Source organism: Catharus ustulatus, chromosome 3 (assembly GCF_009819885.2).
Source record: "Catharus ustulatus isolate bCatUst1 chromosome 3, bCatUst1.pri.v2, whole genome shotgun sequence".
NCBI classification, from domain to species: Eukaryota; Metazoa; Chordata; class Aves; order Passeriformes; family Turdidae; genus Catharus; species Catharus ustulatus.
In genome coordinates, this window is record NC_046223.1 from 37,984,278 (window position 1) to 38,001,485 (window position 17,208).

Here is a 17,208-nt window from a genome sequence, read left to right on the forward strand (position 1 = left end):
CCTTTTTTGGTATCTGTGTGGGCATTTGCTTGATGAAACCTGATTTGTGAGGCACATTCTGTATGTTTTAATGCATTTACCTACATTTTAAGGTTTAACACTAAATAACTATGGCTGCTTCTAGCTGAGTGCAGGGCAGGTACAGGAGTCTGTGATGGTGCACATGGTACCAGCAGCTACCTGGAGCACCTGCCTGAGAAACAGAAAACTTTGTTAATTTTCCTTGTCAGCCCAACGAGGGATGCTGGTTCCCATCTCCCACTGCACAGCTGCATGTCCAGTTCATCAGGATAAAGACTTGGCTGCCCCATACTGCTCGTCTGTGCTGTAATGAAATCACAGCACTACACAAGGGCACAGTGCCGCAGCACATAAAGGAGTGAGGGTGTGTTCCTGTGAGGTGCTGGTGGGACTGAGGGTAACCTGTGTCATTCAGCCTTGGACTGCTGCTTTGATAGGAGTTACTGATCTGGTGTTGAGTCTGTGGAGTGAGGAACCATCACGGAGAGGATGGGAAGCTGGCACGCTTCTGTGCTGGCTTTGCTACAGGAGAAACTCCACGAGAATGCCTCACTTGAACACAGAGTACAGCTGTGGATGTCAGGGCACTGCCTGCAAAAGAGTCAGAGTTTGGATTGCTGCTGACATGGCATCTGTCTGATGTGAGCTGTACATTCTGCATCCACCAAGAAAAAGGAGGTCTCTTGTCCTCCATATCCAAAATCACAAATTAGGCTGCTCAATTAGGGAATGTTTTAAAGCTCTAAATTGTACCTAGGCTGGGGAGGAGAGTCAGGTCCAGAACCAGCTGCCCTGACACATGGGTATCTGCACCTAAATATGCCCTGTGCTGGAAATACCATTCCTAGGTCTGTAACATACCATCAGCTTTTCACTAACTGAGGAAATATAACTGTTCAAATCACCTTGGTTGAATTCTTTACAGTTCTGGAAGTTTGTGTCACAGAACTGTAATCCCTAAAATTGTTGCTGCTGGACTTGGTCCTAAGTACATCAGAAAAACTTGCCCTTCATTTAGTAAAAAAACAAGTTTACAGGGACAAACGTTTTAATACTGGAAAAACTAGCAAGCCATTTAATAATGAATATGCAGCACGTCTGCATTTGGATACCTAAGAGCCCTATGTATCTGTTTAATTATTTGGGTTTCATTAGGAATATCTGAGTATATAGTTAAATGCCTTGAATTTATGTAAGCCTCTATTCACACATGTACTGGATAGTAAAATTGAAAAGAGGATAATTGTTATTTCCTAATTACTGAATAGTTGGTGCTTTGTTCATATGATATTGAATACATTTTTTCCCTTAAGAAAAATACTGAGATATTGATTTATTGGCATATGACACAGTACTGTTTGTAAAATCTGAAACTAAAGGGCTAAGAACATTCTTTTGAAAAAATAAAGTGGGAGACAATGTAGATCAGAATTAATTGCACTTGTTCACGTGGCATTTTCCTTCCTTTGTTTATTTTCCATCTAGTTCAGAATTAAAAGAATTAGTAACCTAAGCCACAGGATACAAATCAAAATTGTTGACTGAAAACTTGACAAATACACTTGAACAAGAGGGTGCAGACATCTCTTCCTTTAAATACTTTCTTTTACTTATATCTGTATGTTTGTTTTGCAGGGTTTTAAGTTACATTTGTCATTTTCTCAGTGTTTGAGCTCAATACATAGCCACAGGACTTGCTAGTTTTTGTCTGTAGTGACAGTTTAGGTTTGATAAGCGTGGATGTTTCCTGCTTGCACGTAGCCTGTATCACAAATGGAAGTACTTTGCCATAGAAATGGTTTTGCTTGTAAGGTGAGCAGAGCTGTGTATATTTCTAAGAATACTTTAGCAGCATGATTTTAATACTTGATTTCTTCTCTTAACAGGTGTTAGTGTCTGTCCAGTCCCTAATACTGGTGGCAGAACCATACTTCAATGAACCAGGTTACGAACGGTCGCGAGGGACTCCGAGTGGTACCCAGAGCTCCAGAGAATATGATGGAAACATCCGACAAGCAACAGTCAAATGGGCAATGCTTGAACAAATGAGAAATCCATCACCCTGTTTTAAGGAGGTAGGTTTTTGTGAAAGGCAGTATTTCTCTTTTTTGAGCGTTAAGAATAATGCAAATATTTGGTAAGATCATGCATGAGATGTCTCCTTTTACCTGCAGCAACTGACTCAAGAGACTGAAGTGAATAAGGATGTTGGATAAAACATGGTTCAATCAGCTCAGCTCATTCTTACTACTGAGTAGGGCCTTTTACATGGCCTGTAACACCTGTTGGTCAGCCCTGCAAAGGGGCATTCCATGCTCCACACTCTGTATAAATAACAGGCAGTATTTTCCCAAGGACCATGAATTTGGAGCAAATACTAAGAAACACTTCGGATGATACACCAAGATAATGCAAATTGGAAAAGTACCTTAAAAAAAGTTCCACAAAGCATTGGCACTAGAAACCTGTGCCTTTGAAAACAGCTATCCTGATGCTGCTAAAAGCAATGCTAACCTTCATGCATTCATGCTGTCTTAAAAAAAAATTACTATACTAAATCAAATTGCTTAATTTGTTTACCTTTGTGAAAATAGACTAATGCTCACCTGTAGCATCATAGAATAATTTAGTTATTAGGGATTTTTCTCCATGTCTGTAGTCCCATTCCTTTCCCAAAGCAGATGAGTTAGATCTCGGGCTTTTTCCTCAGTTAGAGGAAAAAATAGCTGAAGAAGCACTAAGAGAATCTGTATTAATATTAACGCAAAATGTTTGGTCAAACATGAGTCATCTCACAGTATTACCAGTGAATATTTCCAGAAAAACGCATTTTGCTCTGAACTACTACAGCTGTTGCCAGTGTTGAAGTGTGGAACCATCTGGCAGTATCACCTGTGCTTTCAATTGTCTGCATAATAAAATGTTGAAAAAGCCTAATTATTTTAGGATTATGCACATTACTGGGTGTGGCATCTGAGATGACAATCTCCCATCCCTTTCTTGATGTCATAAAAAACATCCTTTGGAATGCAAAACCTGTTTTCATTAAAATTACTGTGTCTTGTGGAATAAGAAAGCATTGACACTTTACCTGCACTACAAATGTTAGCTATTTTTATCCACGTGCAGGTGAAAAAGGATGTGCAGTGTATGTAGGGGTGTTGAATTAACGAAATAAAACCTGCTGGTGGTTCAGAATTACCTCTTAAATGTTCTACTCAATAAGTAAAAGACCATGATAAAGGTAATTTCCGGACACATAATCCAATAACTTCTGCTAATAGGTCTTTTTCTTCTGGCTAATGTAATGATTTCACTTTGTAAAAAGGCATTCTCAAATCACAGTATGATTAAATTAATTGAATATATAGTGAAGCGTTGGACTCCCTGACAATAAATGCTCCACGTTTCTTCTCATTTGTACAGAAGTGAAGGGTATGCAGTATTACACCATTTGGTAACTGAATACCAGCTTATTGTTGCTGCACTTTCCTTTAAGAGTGTCAGTAATCGTGTGCTTACTCTGCAGCTCAGCTTTCACACTGCTGGTATGAAAAAGGCAGCTTTGGAACAATGCCAAATTCCATCTGCAGCCCCATCCAAATGGAAATGCATGTCTTGGATTATCTGAGAACTTCTTTGGGAGATTCCCTTTTTGTTCAGATCTCTAGGATTTTTGTTGGGTTATCCTAGAAACCTTAACAGTGATGATCAATTCAGTAACAGAAATGCAAACTCATGCTGGAGACTGAGGTTTAAGAACATAGATCCTGAGATCTGTTGCCTTCAAAAATCTGGGCTGTCTTGTCTTCAGTGTCTTAAATGATGGATAGGCCAGTCTTTGGGAGTTTTTCCAAGCTCCATTATGGATTTAAGGAATGTGTCCAGATTTGAAGTCAATTACACTTTCAATATGCAGTTTCTCTTTAGACAGATAGCTATTTTCTCTAACCTCCAGAGGGAAAAATTATTTTTCCCATTATATTGCAATATGGCCAAGAACTCTCAGTGCTCAATAGAATTTCTTTGGTTTTATTGTTTCTTTCACCATAAAGAGTTTTAGAAAACTGTTTAAGACAAAGCCAACACCAAGTAGAGTTTCACAACTTTGTACGAGTGTTGATTGGATTTTTTAAATATTTACTTTAATACCAAAATTATCCTTCAGTCAAATACTGGCTCCTGTCCAAACTGGACAACTCATGGCCTGAGAATTTTGGTGTCCCCAAAAGTGCTGCCTCTGCCTCGAGCAAAGTGGTTGCATCCGCTCTGAAGCAGCTGCTATGATCCTTCTTGCTGCAGAAGCGTGTAATGTTCCTGTGCTGGTACTGCCAGCAGTTTCTGCTCATCTGTTTTCTGTTTGGGCAGCCCGTGGTCAGTGACAGGGGAGGACATGGTGCTTCTGCTTCCTCTGTGCTTCTCTGGCAAAACAGGGCAGGGAAAGAAACAGTGAAAGTCTCAGCAGTGTCTCTGTGTAGCTCTGCTCCTGTGCAAACTTCGTGCCTGTGTAGTACATCTGGTTTTGAGCTGCAGAACGTGAGCAGTGCTCTGCTCTCCCTTTTGCTTTTGCTCAGTATACTTCTGGCACTGGTTTACCCTGCACTCAGGTAACAGACAGGTAACAGCAGTCAGGTGACTGCTGAAATGGCAGGCTGCACACCAACAGTGGATTCCTATAAACTGGAAGAGATATCCAGACCCACTAACTCCCCAAAACAGCATCAGCTGAATTCAGAACAGGTTCCTCAGGGCTTTTTCCATTTGGATTTTGTAAACCTCTGAGAACAGAAATTCCAATTTTATCTTCAAGCTGTTTCAATTCTGAATTACCTTCATACTGAGTTTTTTTCCCTTATATTAAGTTAGACCCACAGAGCTCTGGCAAATTTGGTATTGTTAAAATATGTGGTTCTTCCATCCATATAACATTTGGAATGTTTTCTTGTAGGTCATCCACAAACACTTCTACTTGAAAAGAGTGGAGATCATGGCTCAGTGTGAGGAGTGGATAGCAGACATACAGCAGTACAGTAGTGACAAACGGGTAGGCAGGACCATGTCCCATCATGCAGCAGCTCTGAAGGTGAGAGATGTATAACAAATCTAAGTTTCCCAGTTGTCAAGAGATGAAATGTGCGTGCATTCCACTTCCTCAATATCGTTACTACAAGTTGGATTTTCCTCTAGCATCTGTCCTGCCTATTTTCTCTATGGATATTTGTATAGGATACAGTGACCCTGAGATGAGTTCAATTGGTTGAGCAAGGTGTTGATACCACCAATGTTGTGGGTTGGATCCCCTATGGGCCATTCAGAGTTGGACCTGATCATCCTTGTGGGTCCCTTCCAACTCAGAATATTCTGTGATTAAAGCATTTTTTATTCACTCTGAGGGTGGGTGGGGGTTAATGATAAAGTTGTGATGATTACAACCAATTCCTTGCCAGAAAACAAGCTCTTAGAGTAGACAAGCTGTTAATAAACTATGGTCTGCTACAATCAGTTTTACCCTGTGTTAACTTTAATCAAGTTCTAATCATTGTATTTTCTGCCTTCCTAGCCAAGTATTATCATTTGCGTATTTTGTGACCACACAGACAACAATCCATATTGTTCTTAATATTTGAGGTTTTATTTCTTTTGAGGTGCAAACCCCAAATTTTTGAAGGCTTCTTTTTTCTATTGCCAGACTTCCATTCTTTCAGTGTGACTGGTCTTCAAAATGAAGTGACTGTGATCGGTATACAAATCTCTGCCTATCTGTCTCTGTGACAGGTCTCATCATGAGTTCTTTATAAATTTGGTTTGGCTGTATGACCTTCCAAGTCCAAGCCAGTTTCTGCTGTGACCCCCAAACTCAGATACGACTCAACTGCAAGACCAATGATGTAGCATTTGTAGTCATGCACTTGTTGGCTGCGGTTCTGTTGACTGCCTTTAATTTGTCCCTAGCAGCTCTTGCTAATTATTCTGTCACTAGAACAAAAATAACAGTCCTTAAATATAGGGGAGTTGAAATCATACATTTAAATCTTTCCTACCTAGTCCTCTTTTTGCCTTATGGTGTCTAACCTTGTGAAAAGTGCTGTTTTAACTGTGGCCATCCACACTGACTTGTTTTTGTATATCCAGCGTCACACAGCTCAGCTGCGGGAAGAACTTCTAAAACTTCCCTGTCCTGAAGGATTGGATCCAGACACTGATGACTCCCCAGAAAAGTGCAGTGCCACAACAAGCTCAGAAGAGACCATGTTGCACGACCAGGTTAAACCCAGCAGTAGTAAAGATGTCCCCACTGATTTCAAGTCATGAGTTGCATTGACATGGACTTTGTAGACACAACGGCTTTGAAGCACAAGCCAAATATGTCAATATTTGTATGTAAGAAGTTAATTATGTAATAGGTAAGGAAATTGAAACTATACTATGCCCTTAAGGATATACAGTTTAATTAAAAATGATCTTTTATTTACCTGTACAAGAGTGTAAACTTTTTTGTGCTTTTATTTTTCAATTGTGAGAACCACTGATTGGTATGTTTAAAAAGTTATGTATACAAAAAATGGATAAATCACTGATATATAAGGGAAACTACCTTAGGAAAGAATGTTTACTGAATGTTTATTATTTTTTTTTTACTTGTAGAGTGAGGGCGGTTGTAACAAAGAATATATATTGGTCATTCTTACAGCTACTATTTAAAGTCAGAAAATTTTCACTGAATTTGATAGATTTTACGTTTGGCCATATATTCATGCTCATATTTGATTCTAAAGAAAACCTCCTGTATACTTCAATAAACGTTAAATGGACATGATCCCTCTTTTATGATTTACTGGTACATTTTTTAAATAAACTGCCATAAAATACATTCTAGCTGAAGACTTGCACTTGTATGACTGAATTCATTACAGTCAACATACTTAATTTTATGCTTACTAAATCTAAAATGCAGATGAAATAAATGCACATGGTTTTACCTCATGCCAAATTTGGACTTCTGAATTAGTTGGGTTTTTTGGCTATCTTATGCAAACTCACAGTATTCTAAATTTCTTAAGGGCTATTCTGGAACAAAGTCTTTACTGTATGAAATGTCTGATTTTTACATACTCAGCTGTACTCTTACGTACTGACACACCACACAGGACTGATATTCTGTAGTTCCTACTGTGTAGACTTATTTCCAGTTTTATACTTGCAGCCACAGATCCCTAACTAAAAGGGTAAGGAGTTTGCTTGATTTAATAATCAAGTCTCACTTTTAACATAACATGCATTGCTATCATTGTTATTAATTTTTGAGCAGTCCTTGAAGGACTAAAAAGTTAATACTGGTATTACCTCAGACTAATGATCTGTTGTATGATAAATACTATAAATCAGGCAAGACCGAAAGTTTTTTGTTTTCTATTTGTTCTTTGTTAATAAGTACCACGCTGGAATTTTTTTCACTTTTTGTTTTACAATGTATTATTTCTAATCATTAAAAATGACACCAACTGAGGTTGTGTTCTTATGCTGATGGTTAAGAGTTAGTTCTAATAGTCCTGACTGAAGAGCAGTTTTTGTGTTCTGCTGATGTGTTGTGTTAATCCAAGGCCTGTTCTGATTGTACATACCTCTCAAAATACCAGCTTGGCTACGTCTGTGGAACTTCAGGGTCCTTAGTCAAAGACCAAAACAAGCAGCCCTGTGCCAGAACTGCTGGTAAATACGTGAAAGAGCTTATGCAACATAGTCCAAGTGTTAGAACTTCATCAGTGTTAAAATAGCCCTGCATTTTTCCAGATGGATATTTACTTACCTTCTATTACTGTACAAAATTACTGTGATACTCCTGTAAAGGCTCCAAAAGCAAAATTACCCACTGACTTCCAATTATATTTGTTAGGAGTTTTCATTAGAGTTCATTTACTGCCTTCCTGCAGGAGCACAGTCTTTTTATAAAATCCTGGTACTTGTACCAAAACCAAACATATTGAACATGAAGATCCTCTTTAAACGTCAAGACTTTTTTCTTTACCATTAAAACACAAGACTGAAACAAAAAGTATCCATTTTGCATTGATTTGACGTGAGGAAGGTGGTTAACATGATTGTACCTTTATCTCCGGTGTGTATTTACGGTTTCATAGCAATGCTAATGTGAAGTCACTGCTGCTTAATTAAGCAGATGTAAACAGCTGCATGGGATATTAAACTCTAATTTGCATCAACATACCAATTATCCTTTTTTTGCTCTAATATGAGCTGGAATGGTATTGTACCAAATTAATGCAGAGATTCAATCCTTAAAACTTGAAATTGTGTTACAGTCTAGTAAGTAAATTGTGAACTTGGCAACAAATACAAAGTACACATTTTTAGGTTTTTAAATGCACAAGGTAGCTATGCTACTTGGCTGTAACATCACAGTAAATAAATCCTACAAGGTGGTAGACTCATCTCTTACCATTTCATCAAAGTGAATAGAAACCTGTACAGATCAATCACAGTTTCAACCATCCATTCAGGTCCTGTGTTTTTAACTGTTGAGCGGATTTTGTAGAAAGTGTTTTAAAATTCAACAGAAGTTATACTCAAAAGTGCAGAGGGCAGTAAGCTGCTAGTTAGATCATTATGTAATCTTACTCCATGTTTTTTGGTGCTGCCTTTGGCCCAGGATTGACTGTTGACACTACAGTTCTGCAGTGTAGTGTGGGATGTTACCAGCCATTGGAATTGCTGTAGCCACTCAGTCAGAGGAAGAGTGAGGCACCACAGAGTAAGGCAGGAGTGTTTCCTGGTACTTCACAGACATCAATGCCAGGCTTTTCTGACTGGTGCAACCACAGTGTCTGCAGAAGAGGAAGCAGCTGGGCAATCCATGAGACCTTGCGCTCCGTGAGAGCAAAGCCCTTGTTCCACTGACTGCGGCACAGGAATGACTGTTCTGTTCTGCAGCTGTAGCCGCAGCACTCGCCATAAACAGACAGCAATGATACCTCTGCAGGATCTGATAGTTTCCTCTGGGTAAAAGATGTGCATGTATGGATTAATGCTCTTTTGTAATTCTGCCACTCCTATACAAGAAAAAACAAATATGACAATCTAGATAAAAAAGAAAAAATAACAAAAATTTTGAAACATAAAAGCTGTAAAGAACTTTAGAGTTTCACTCCAGTAATTACATGTTAAATGTTTAGCTTAAAGTAGAATAAAATATGTGTGACTATAGATTGACTGGATCTGGAGTGACCTGTGTGGCATTGTTGGTTGGGCTTTGTTACTGTTTTTCTTCTGTAAATCTTTTCCATAAGCTCAAGGCAGATAGCCAGCAAGGTGAGGAGAATCTCCTGCAGCCACAGGTAAAATCTTGCTGACACAGGTAAGGCACTGGTCTGCTGATCACTTCCATGGAGCTTCAGTGTGGGTGTGCCAGTGCTGTGCTTGGATGTTCTATTTAGCAGCAGTGGAGCATCTATTCCTTCCTTTAAAAAAAAAAAAAAAAAAAAAAAGGGAGAGAAAGCTCCCATACAATGAAGGAAATGTACCATACCATTTTTGATGGCTCTGTCAAATAGGGTATTCAGTTTCTGGCAGGATCACATTATTAAGAAAACATGGCTACAAAACAGGTTTTTTTCCAGCTATGTCATCTGTTACTTTTCTTCCCCAAAATGCTTTTGGTGGCACTTTAGGGAATGATCTGTTTTACATCCTGAGGGAAAAAAAACTTGATAAGCAAACAATCATGTTATTAATTTGTCTTGTAAACCCGTAAATACCTGAACACAAACCCAGCTGACCTAAGTTGAAGCCAGGACTGTACGATGTTACTCTGATCCCTGTGAAGGAGAATTATTTAGGCTTAGACTTTTTAGTTGGAGTTTCTCAGGCAGGCCTTCTTCATTTTATAGTTCCATGCTGCCTTTGTATTAGTGTGATTTACAGGTGTTTCCATTTTTATTTCTCCAGAAACGAGTCACCACCAAGTGGACTCACCTTCTTGGACTACCAGCTCTCTCTATAGAAAACAAATTAATAGCATTTTACAAAAGAAAGGAGACAAATTTTCATTTTTCTTGCCCTAAGGAACAAGTACAAGGTGCAGAGGGTATTTCAGATCTATTTCTCAGGGGTTTTTTTACCAACACACATACATATCTATTTGTGTATAAATGTATCCGGTATAGCACTTGTCTTGAAAATGTTTCCTGATCTGGATTTTAACTCTCCTCCATAGACAGTGACAGCATTTGTATCACAATGAGCATTCTGAAACACACTGAGCTAAGTGGGGGTAAAAGCAAGCTGCACAATTACTAAAATGAATCACAGGTAAAAATATTTTAATTCTGCAGAAGTTTGCTTGTTGCCATTGTTTTATTCTCCTAAACCACGAATGCAGAAAATACGTTATCTACTCATTGAATTACTATAGCAGAGCTCCCAAATAATCTCACCATTGCCTCTGTTTAATAAAGGCTCAGAAAACAAATCCCAAACCACAGTTCTCTGTCTTGTTTGAGAGAGTTCTGCATATTGTGACCTGTCATCTCTGCAGGCTGCAATCTCTTCTCTGGTCTTCTTGCCTCAGAGCCCAAGTTTTGGCTCTCAAAAAATATCTTGGTCCACTTAGTTCTCCAGGTGTATTAATGCAACTTACCCTTTGCATTAAGAGTGCAAATGTGGAAAATGAAAACAAAAATCTCATGATAAAAAAGAAAATCAGTTTGCTATCTGTAAATATTCTGTGTTGCTTCATTTAAGGATTTTCTTATTTACTGGGAGAGCAAATGGGAAAAGCAAAACTTGGGGGGGGTTCCATCTTTTCTGTTTTCATTAAGATATTTAAACAAGCATGTGATTCAGAAACAGAATACCAACAGAAAAAGTCTTAAAATCTACTCCTAAGCAATGCCTTGATGTCTCCAGAAGTCCTATTCTCTCACCTTGAAATTCTAAGTTTTCAGCCATAGAAAACCTTCTTCAATACCTAAATTAGGAATAAGCACATTAATGCAAACTTCCAGAACTTTTTCAATCATAATTTCTTCATTCATTCCAGAGTTTTCAATAATAAATTTGTTTCTACAAGTACGTACTTTAAGCAGCCCGTAAGAAGGTGGCCTTAGCTGGATTTTGGTGCAGCACAGTTCCAAGCCTGGGCTTCAACAGCACCTCTTTAACACTGCAGGAGGGGTACCAGTGTGATTAATTCAGGTTGTGACAAGGCCACCATCATCACATGCCCAACCAGCCCAGCCAAGCACCAGCATTCCCACATCAGGGAATCCAGGGTGCCAGCTCCCTGTGCACAATGGCTGGGAATGGTCTGCAGGATGTGAGTCCCTGCCTCCATCCTGACTGTAGCTATAGTTCAGGCTGTCCTGAAAACCTTGCAGCTGTTTGCTGGCAACATCCTGTGGCAGTGAGTCTAGAGGGAATGGAGGTGACATGTCACCTAACAGCAGCAGAGTTACTGGAAAGGAAATGCTGTGCTTGCCAACAGGACCCATCTTCTCAGCTACCAAATAGTCACACTGCAAATCTCAACTGTATTTTGAGGCAGTTTCAACCAGAGAAACTTAATATGATAGATAGAATTCACAGGGGCTGGCCTCCAGCAAAGCAGCAGTCACAAGACAAATCATGCGACCATCTGGCTGGCTGAATTTTGGCATAGCATGTGGGATTCTGGAAAAGTCCCAGAGCATTACAGAAACCTCAGACTAGGGTAAAAAAAATCACATTATCAAATTCATTTCTACACATCTCCCAGTTGCCTCGTGGTCACTACAGGCAAGAGTGTGCAGGTTTGTCACACTTGTCCAGTACAGGTCCCTGGGAGACTTCAGCATCAGCAACACGAAGAGTCTGATAGACACCACCTGATCCATCTGACAGAAAAGGGAAGACAAGGTGGAAATTACATCCAACTATTGATTTAGCTCCATACAAATTTCACTCTAGCTAAAGAAACCAAAACAACATTTAACATACACTCAGACTCAAACAATTGCTGTTGAGAGCAAATGGTGACTGAAGCAAAGGTAAGCCAAAGAAAAAAATATCCTTTGTATCTGCACTGCCCACTGATGTGTTAAACTTCCTTTCACTTGTTTCTAGCTCTCCCTCCAAGGAAATCATTCATGTTAAAAAACAAATAGCCAGATGAACAAGCAACACACAGCAGGGACCTGCACATCAATAACTTCTATTGGAGGAAAAGCCAAGCCATTTGAACAAAGAATGAGAGAACAACAGTACCTGGCTCCTGATAAACAAACTGTGTTAAGTCAGGAAAGACAGTTCAGTCTTGAAGAGCTCTCAAGAGCCTGTAGTGGTAGCAGAAGTCAATGAGGGACAATGCTGAAATTTCTAGATTGCATATAGAGAACTGCAGTAAAATGCTAAATTCAATGCATGTCTAATGTAAGACTCAGAGTAATCATCTGAATAAAAATAACACGGTTAAAATGCTTGACGTGATACTGTTGTCTTCCTGAAAATGTTAGTATGATTTGTGTATTTTTAATCACTACCTTAAATACATTTTTGCTTTACTTGCAAATGCTTTTCACGCACAGAATCCAACAGCAAGTTATTTTCTATTGCCAAGTGTTCCCTCAAAGACAGTTTCCAATCAGTGTCACTAAGGGCAAGCCATGACTGTAAATTCATCCAGATTTCATTTTTGCCCAATCATTCATTTTACACATTTCAACACACTGAAAGGCACCAAGGCTCCACTGAGGCAGCAGAACAGTGCTCAGTGCCCAGCATCCATCACAGCCTGGGATTAAATGTCCAAAAGCAAAGTGTAGTTGATCAGTCATACAGAAATTACTCATTCTCAAATATTACATCTTGTGACTGATACAGTCTCCATGCAGATTAAATTGCCACTGTTCAACTCAAACCTTTTCCTTCTTTTTAGCGGAATGACTTTGTTCCATAAGGCCCCTTGGGAAAAAAAATGCTACTGTTAACATTTTTCCTGAATTTAACTTTTTCATAGTTGAACAGTTTTTGTCTTAATGGCTTTTGGGTTTTAGTTCAGTTAACATAAGTAAAGAAAATATTCCGGAGTTCTTATTCAGCATCTTCTTCTCAGTTTAGGCCTTGCTGTATCACTTGTTATTTATATGATATCTAAGGCAAAATACAGCTTTGTATGAAGCTAAAGGAAATGTTTCAAGTGTCATTTTAAAACATGTAACAGAAAAGATGATTTGCTCCATGCTTTCCTGTTAAAATATTATTTCACTATTCATATGACCATTCTGTATTCTAAGTTTTCTGTCCAAAGTCAACTGTGTTACAGAATCATAGGAATGGTGAGCAGGAGGGACAGCTGGAGGCAATCATCCTTTAGCCTGCTCTTCCCCATCTAAACATGTGCCTTCCTTGAGGACTTTGACTGCTGATGGAATATGTGATTCAAGTCCCCTGCCATCACGACTCTGTGCTTCAAGCTGATTTCTTTCTCCCTTTTGTCTCTAGTTCTGTAATGATGTTACCATGGACACCCCAGCATTTATAGTTTACTTCAGTTACGAGACATAATTTCTACATTTTAATTTACTCAGAACCAAAACCATTTTACATAACCGAAGAAAATAAAAAGGCGGAAAATTGAGTATAGGTTATGTTTCACTTTTAAAAGGTTGGCCATTTCCAGGTTATGTCATACTTGCAGTAAAACCATTAATCATCATAAACTCATTTTGTCTAAAAGCAGAAGTAATACATTTTTCCATGTAAATCACTTCATTGCCATGACAGAATGATGTCAGAGAATCGAAATAGATGATATAATAAATTTTCCTTTTGGAACATTGTTTATCACTAAAGGTTATGGGGGGCAGGGGGAGGGGGGAGGGGACATGATTGATGTCAGCTGCTAAAGAGTAAAATTTGATTTTAATTTTCATTAAATAGACCTAAATACTGCATTGACACAGACACACTTTCACTTTTACAGACCAAGAAAATATATACATGGCTTAAAAATGGTGCAGTAAGAACCCAAAACCTTTCCAGAATAAAAATCAAGCTCCAGCTAATAGTTTGTAAAAGATTATTAAAATAATAATTAATATTGTAGGTTTTGATTTCTTCTCCTCCTTTAAGCATAATTTTTGAAATTCAGGGCTTCAAGTTCACTATTTGTACAGACATAAATAGTTGAACACATAAATCCTTTAAACTGAAATTAGCTTAGCATCTAATTTGGCTGTGTGCATAAGAATCCTCAAACAACAAAGCAGTAGCACGGGAGAGAAAAAGAAGTTTATTTCTCCCCCTCCAAAAGCAAGCAACCTTGTCTGAATTACAGCCTATACCTTAACCAAAATTTAACTATTTTCTGAAATCCTGCAGCAGCCTGGTAGAACAAATTGATATATACATATGGCATCATGGAAAATGGAAGGATTGGGACGAAACCTAAAAGTCAAAGCTATTACTCCCCATTTCTCTGTGTAAGATTTCAAGTCAAGCTTTGGAATAAATTACCAATTTTGGTTTGATGCAAGCCTTTTTTTTTTTTCTATTTGCTCTTTCTTCTTCCTTTGGAGAAAACATGAAAAATAAACCGGGGAAAGATCTGAAAATCTGTTTCCCTCAGCTTTAATCCCACCCCCTTGCTGTAGCCATGGTGTGTATAACTAACCATAGCCCTGCTGGGTGAGCCAGAGCAATTCTCTTGCCACACAGATGATCTAATCCGAGGGGTGAAAGAGCAAGTCTCTTTTAAAACATCTATTTCCTATACAGATAAATGGAAGGCTGGATAGCCCCTCTGTATTTATCCAGCTTTTAAAATTGATCCCACAGGGCTGAGGCTCTTTCAGTTTCCCAGTCAGCAACTTTAAAGCCAGGTTTTTGTACAAAAGACTTTTATATCTTAACTTAAAAGTTAGACATCCTGCAGAAACAAATACCATCAGGCAGAACACCTACCTCAGGCAAAACAGAATTAACACTCAAAAATACAGATTTGTTCATTATTTGTTCCTTTCAATGTTCAAATTATACTTCAACACCTGACTCCAAAGGAGAAGCAATTTTGTTGGGGCAGTTTATTTCTGTAAAATGTAAAATTTCTGCACAATGGTAAGCACAATGGTTAACATGAATGTTCTAATTATCCATTTCATCCTGAAGCACAGCACACAGCCCTGTGACATGGCCTGACTTGACCTAGCAGGTCACTGCTGCATGAATGGGGGTGGTCTCCAGCACTCCAGAGCTGAGCTCTGGTGCTCATCTGACACTGCCACCACTGTGACAGTGTCGTCCTCAACCTGCCAAGAAGGTGCCTGAACAAAGAGGAAGAGAACAAAGTTCCTGCAGTCAGGAACTGCAGCCTCCAAGGAATGCACAGGGCAGTGTGGATGGAAGCCAGGCAGGAGGGAGGGCAGGGTGTTGAGACCTCTCATTTTCAGAGGCAGTGACCTGTTTGGCCAGCCCAGCTGCTCATGAAAGTAAAGCCTCAGCTCTTCTGCCTGGCCAATCTTCAAACTTACCTCATAACTTTCAGTTGCCTTCTCAGTTAAAAAAAAATAAATTATGTATATATTTTAATAGATCCTTAAACTAATATGATTTATTACAAAGCAACAGTTTCTTGTTGAATTCAACCTAATTCTTTTATCAGTTAATTTTTATTTAGTTTGATTAGCTCACCAATTTAAATTCTTCTAGATGGGCTCTGAAATACATTTTTGGGGTAGGGCATATAATTAGCATGACCTTGCACTGGGAAAACCTCAGTACACAGTATAGGGGGAAAAAACCAAAACGAAAACAGAAGCTAAACCAAAGCAAACAACACAACCCCTCAAAATAAAACCAAAAAAACACCAAACCCAACAAATATCACTAGTAAAGCCTTCTAAACACACAAAGTAAATAAAAGTCTTTCTTTTTCCATACTTCTGCATACTGTCCAGGAATCCTACTTCCTCCCACATCAAACATCAAAATAAAAACCAGCCACCTCGGGGACGAAAAAAAAATGTTTTCCCTTTTTCCTTCTGTTCTTACCCTCATAAAAGGAGACAGTATCTCCACAGTTGTACTTGTGTGCCAGCCCACTGATCATGACAGGAGAGCAAAATCAAATTAAATAACCCTGCCTTGTTCTGGCAGGTATGACACAGTCTCTGTCCTTCTGATGAGCTTCATTAATTTCTCGATACTGATACGGGGGAAAGGAAATAGATTAAAGTGCAATATCAAGGAGTTAATCTATAGCTGCATCCTGGTTTCCTGGCATCTTGGAGGATGCCACCTTAAATGAGAACAACCTTTGGAAACAATCAGTCAGGAGCTGGGTGGTGTAATCTATACTGCTGACTCTCAAGAGACTCAAAATAGAATCAGAGCCAAAAAAAAAAGACTCAATTATGAATTCCTCTCACTAAAGCATTTTAAACTCTCACTGTATTCTTAAGTGCTGTTTCCCTGCATGAGTCCCTTTATCAGCTCACAGATTCTTCCCATTCATTTATCTTTCTCTCACTGCAAGAAGTACTATCAACTTTTCCAGAGTTTGCACTGTTCTTTCCCTTCTATATTCTCCCTGTTCATGCAATGCTTGACTACTGTCTTTCAAAAAATGTTCTCTTCTTGTAAGTGAAGCCCATCACTCCAGGCTATTTAATTAGTGTTTAGGACTTAAAACTGTATTTGGATGCTCAATTCTCTTAACTCATACAGTATTTTCTAGATTAACAAAATCTTCACCATTTTTTCCTAAAATGGCCCCCTAAATGTGTTCCATTTTATTATTTTTCAAGCTTTTCACCTTTCTGCCTCTTTTAATAAGAAAATATAAAATGCAGTTCAGTAATTGAAACAACAATTCAATTCAGTGATATGTTAATGTCATATTTAAATAGAAATGACAGCAGTAACAGAAAAGAGAAATTCATGCACACATTCTCCATATTGCATTCACTTCAGGAACAGACCGTAGCTGTCAACTTTGTGTTTACTTCAAGAAACTGAGTAGTCAAACTTCTGTACTCCTTGATGTTGATAAAGATAGTATGAGCTTTAAAGTAATATTGAGGCCTCTTATCCTCTAGAGCCATGCTAAAAGCTGACAAATTAAACCTGTCAGTTATGGATATATTAAATTCCCTCTAATTCCCTCAACCTACTACATGCAGAAATCAATTACTTTTTTTA

General features: G+C 38.6%; 1 protein-coding gene across 5 annotated transcripts in view; it reads left to right on the forward strand.

The window, feature by feature from the left end:
• BIRC6 (baculoviral IAP repeat containing 6) overlaps positions 1-8,251 on the forward strand; it is a 179,546-nt gene extending 171,295 nt beyond the window's left edge. For all 5 annotated transcript variants that reach the window (XM_033056380.2, XM_033056376.2, XM_033056377.2 and 2 more), the window contains exons 72-74: positions 1,908-2,096; positions 4,970-5,104; positions 6,154-8,251. In XM_033056380.2, the coding sequence (XP_032912271.1) occupies positions 1,908-2,096; positions 4,970-5,104; positions 6,154-6,333 (504 nt within the window). In that variant the 3' untranslated portion in view covers positions 6,334-8,251. The remainder of the gene's footprint in view (positions 1-1,907; positions 2,097-4,969; positions 5,105-6,153) is intronic.
• Positions 8,252-17,208: the final 8,957 nt, after the last annotated feature.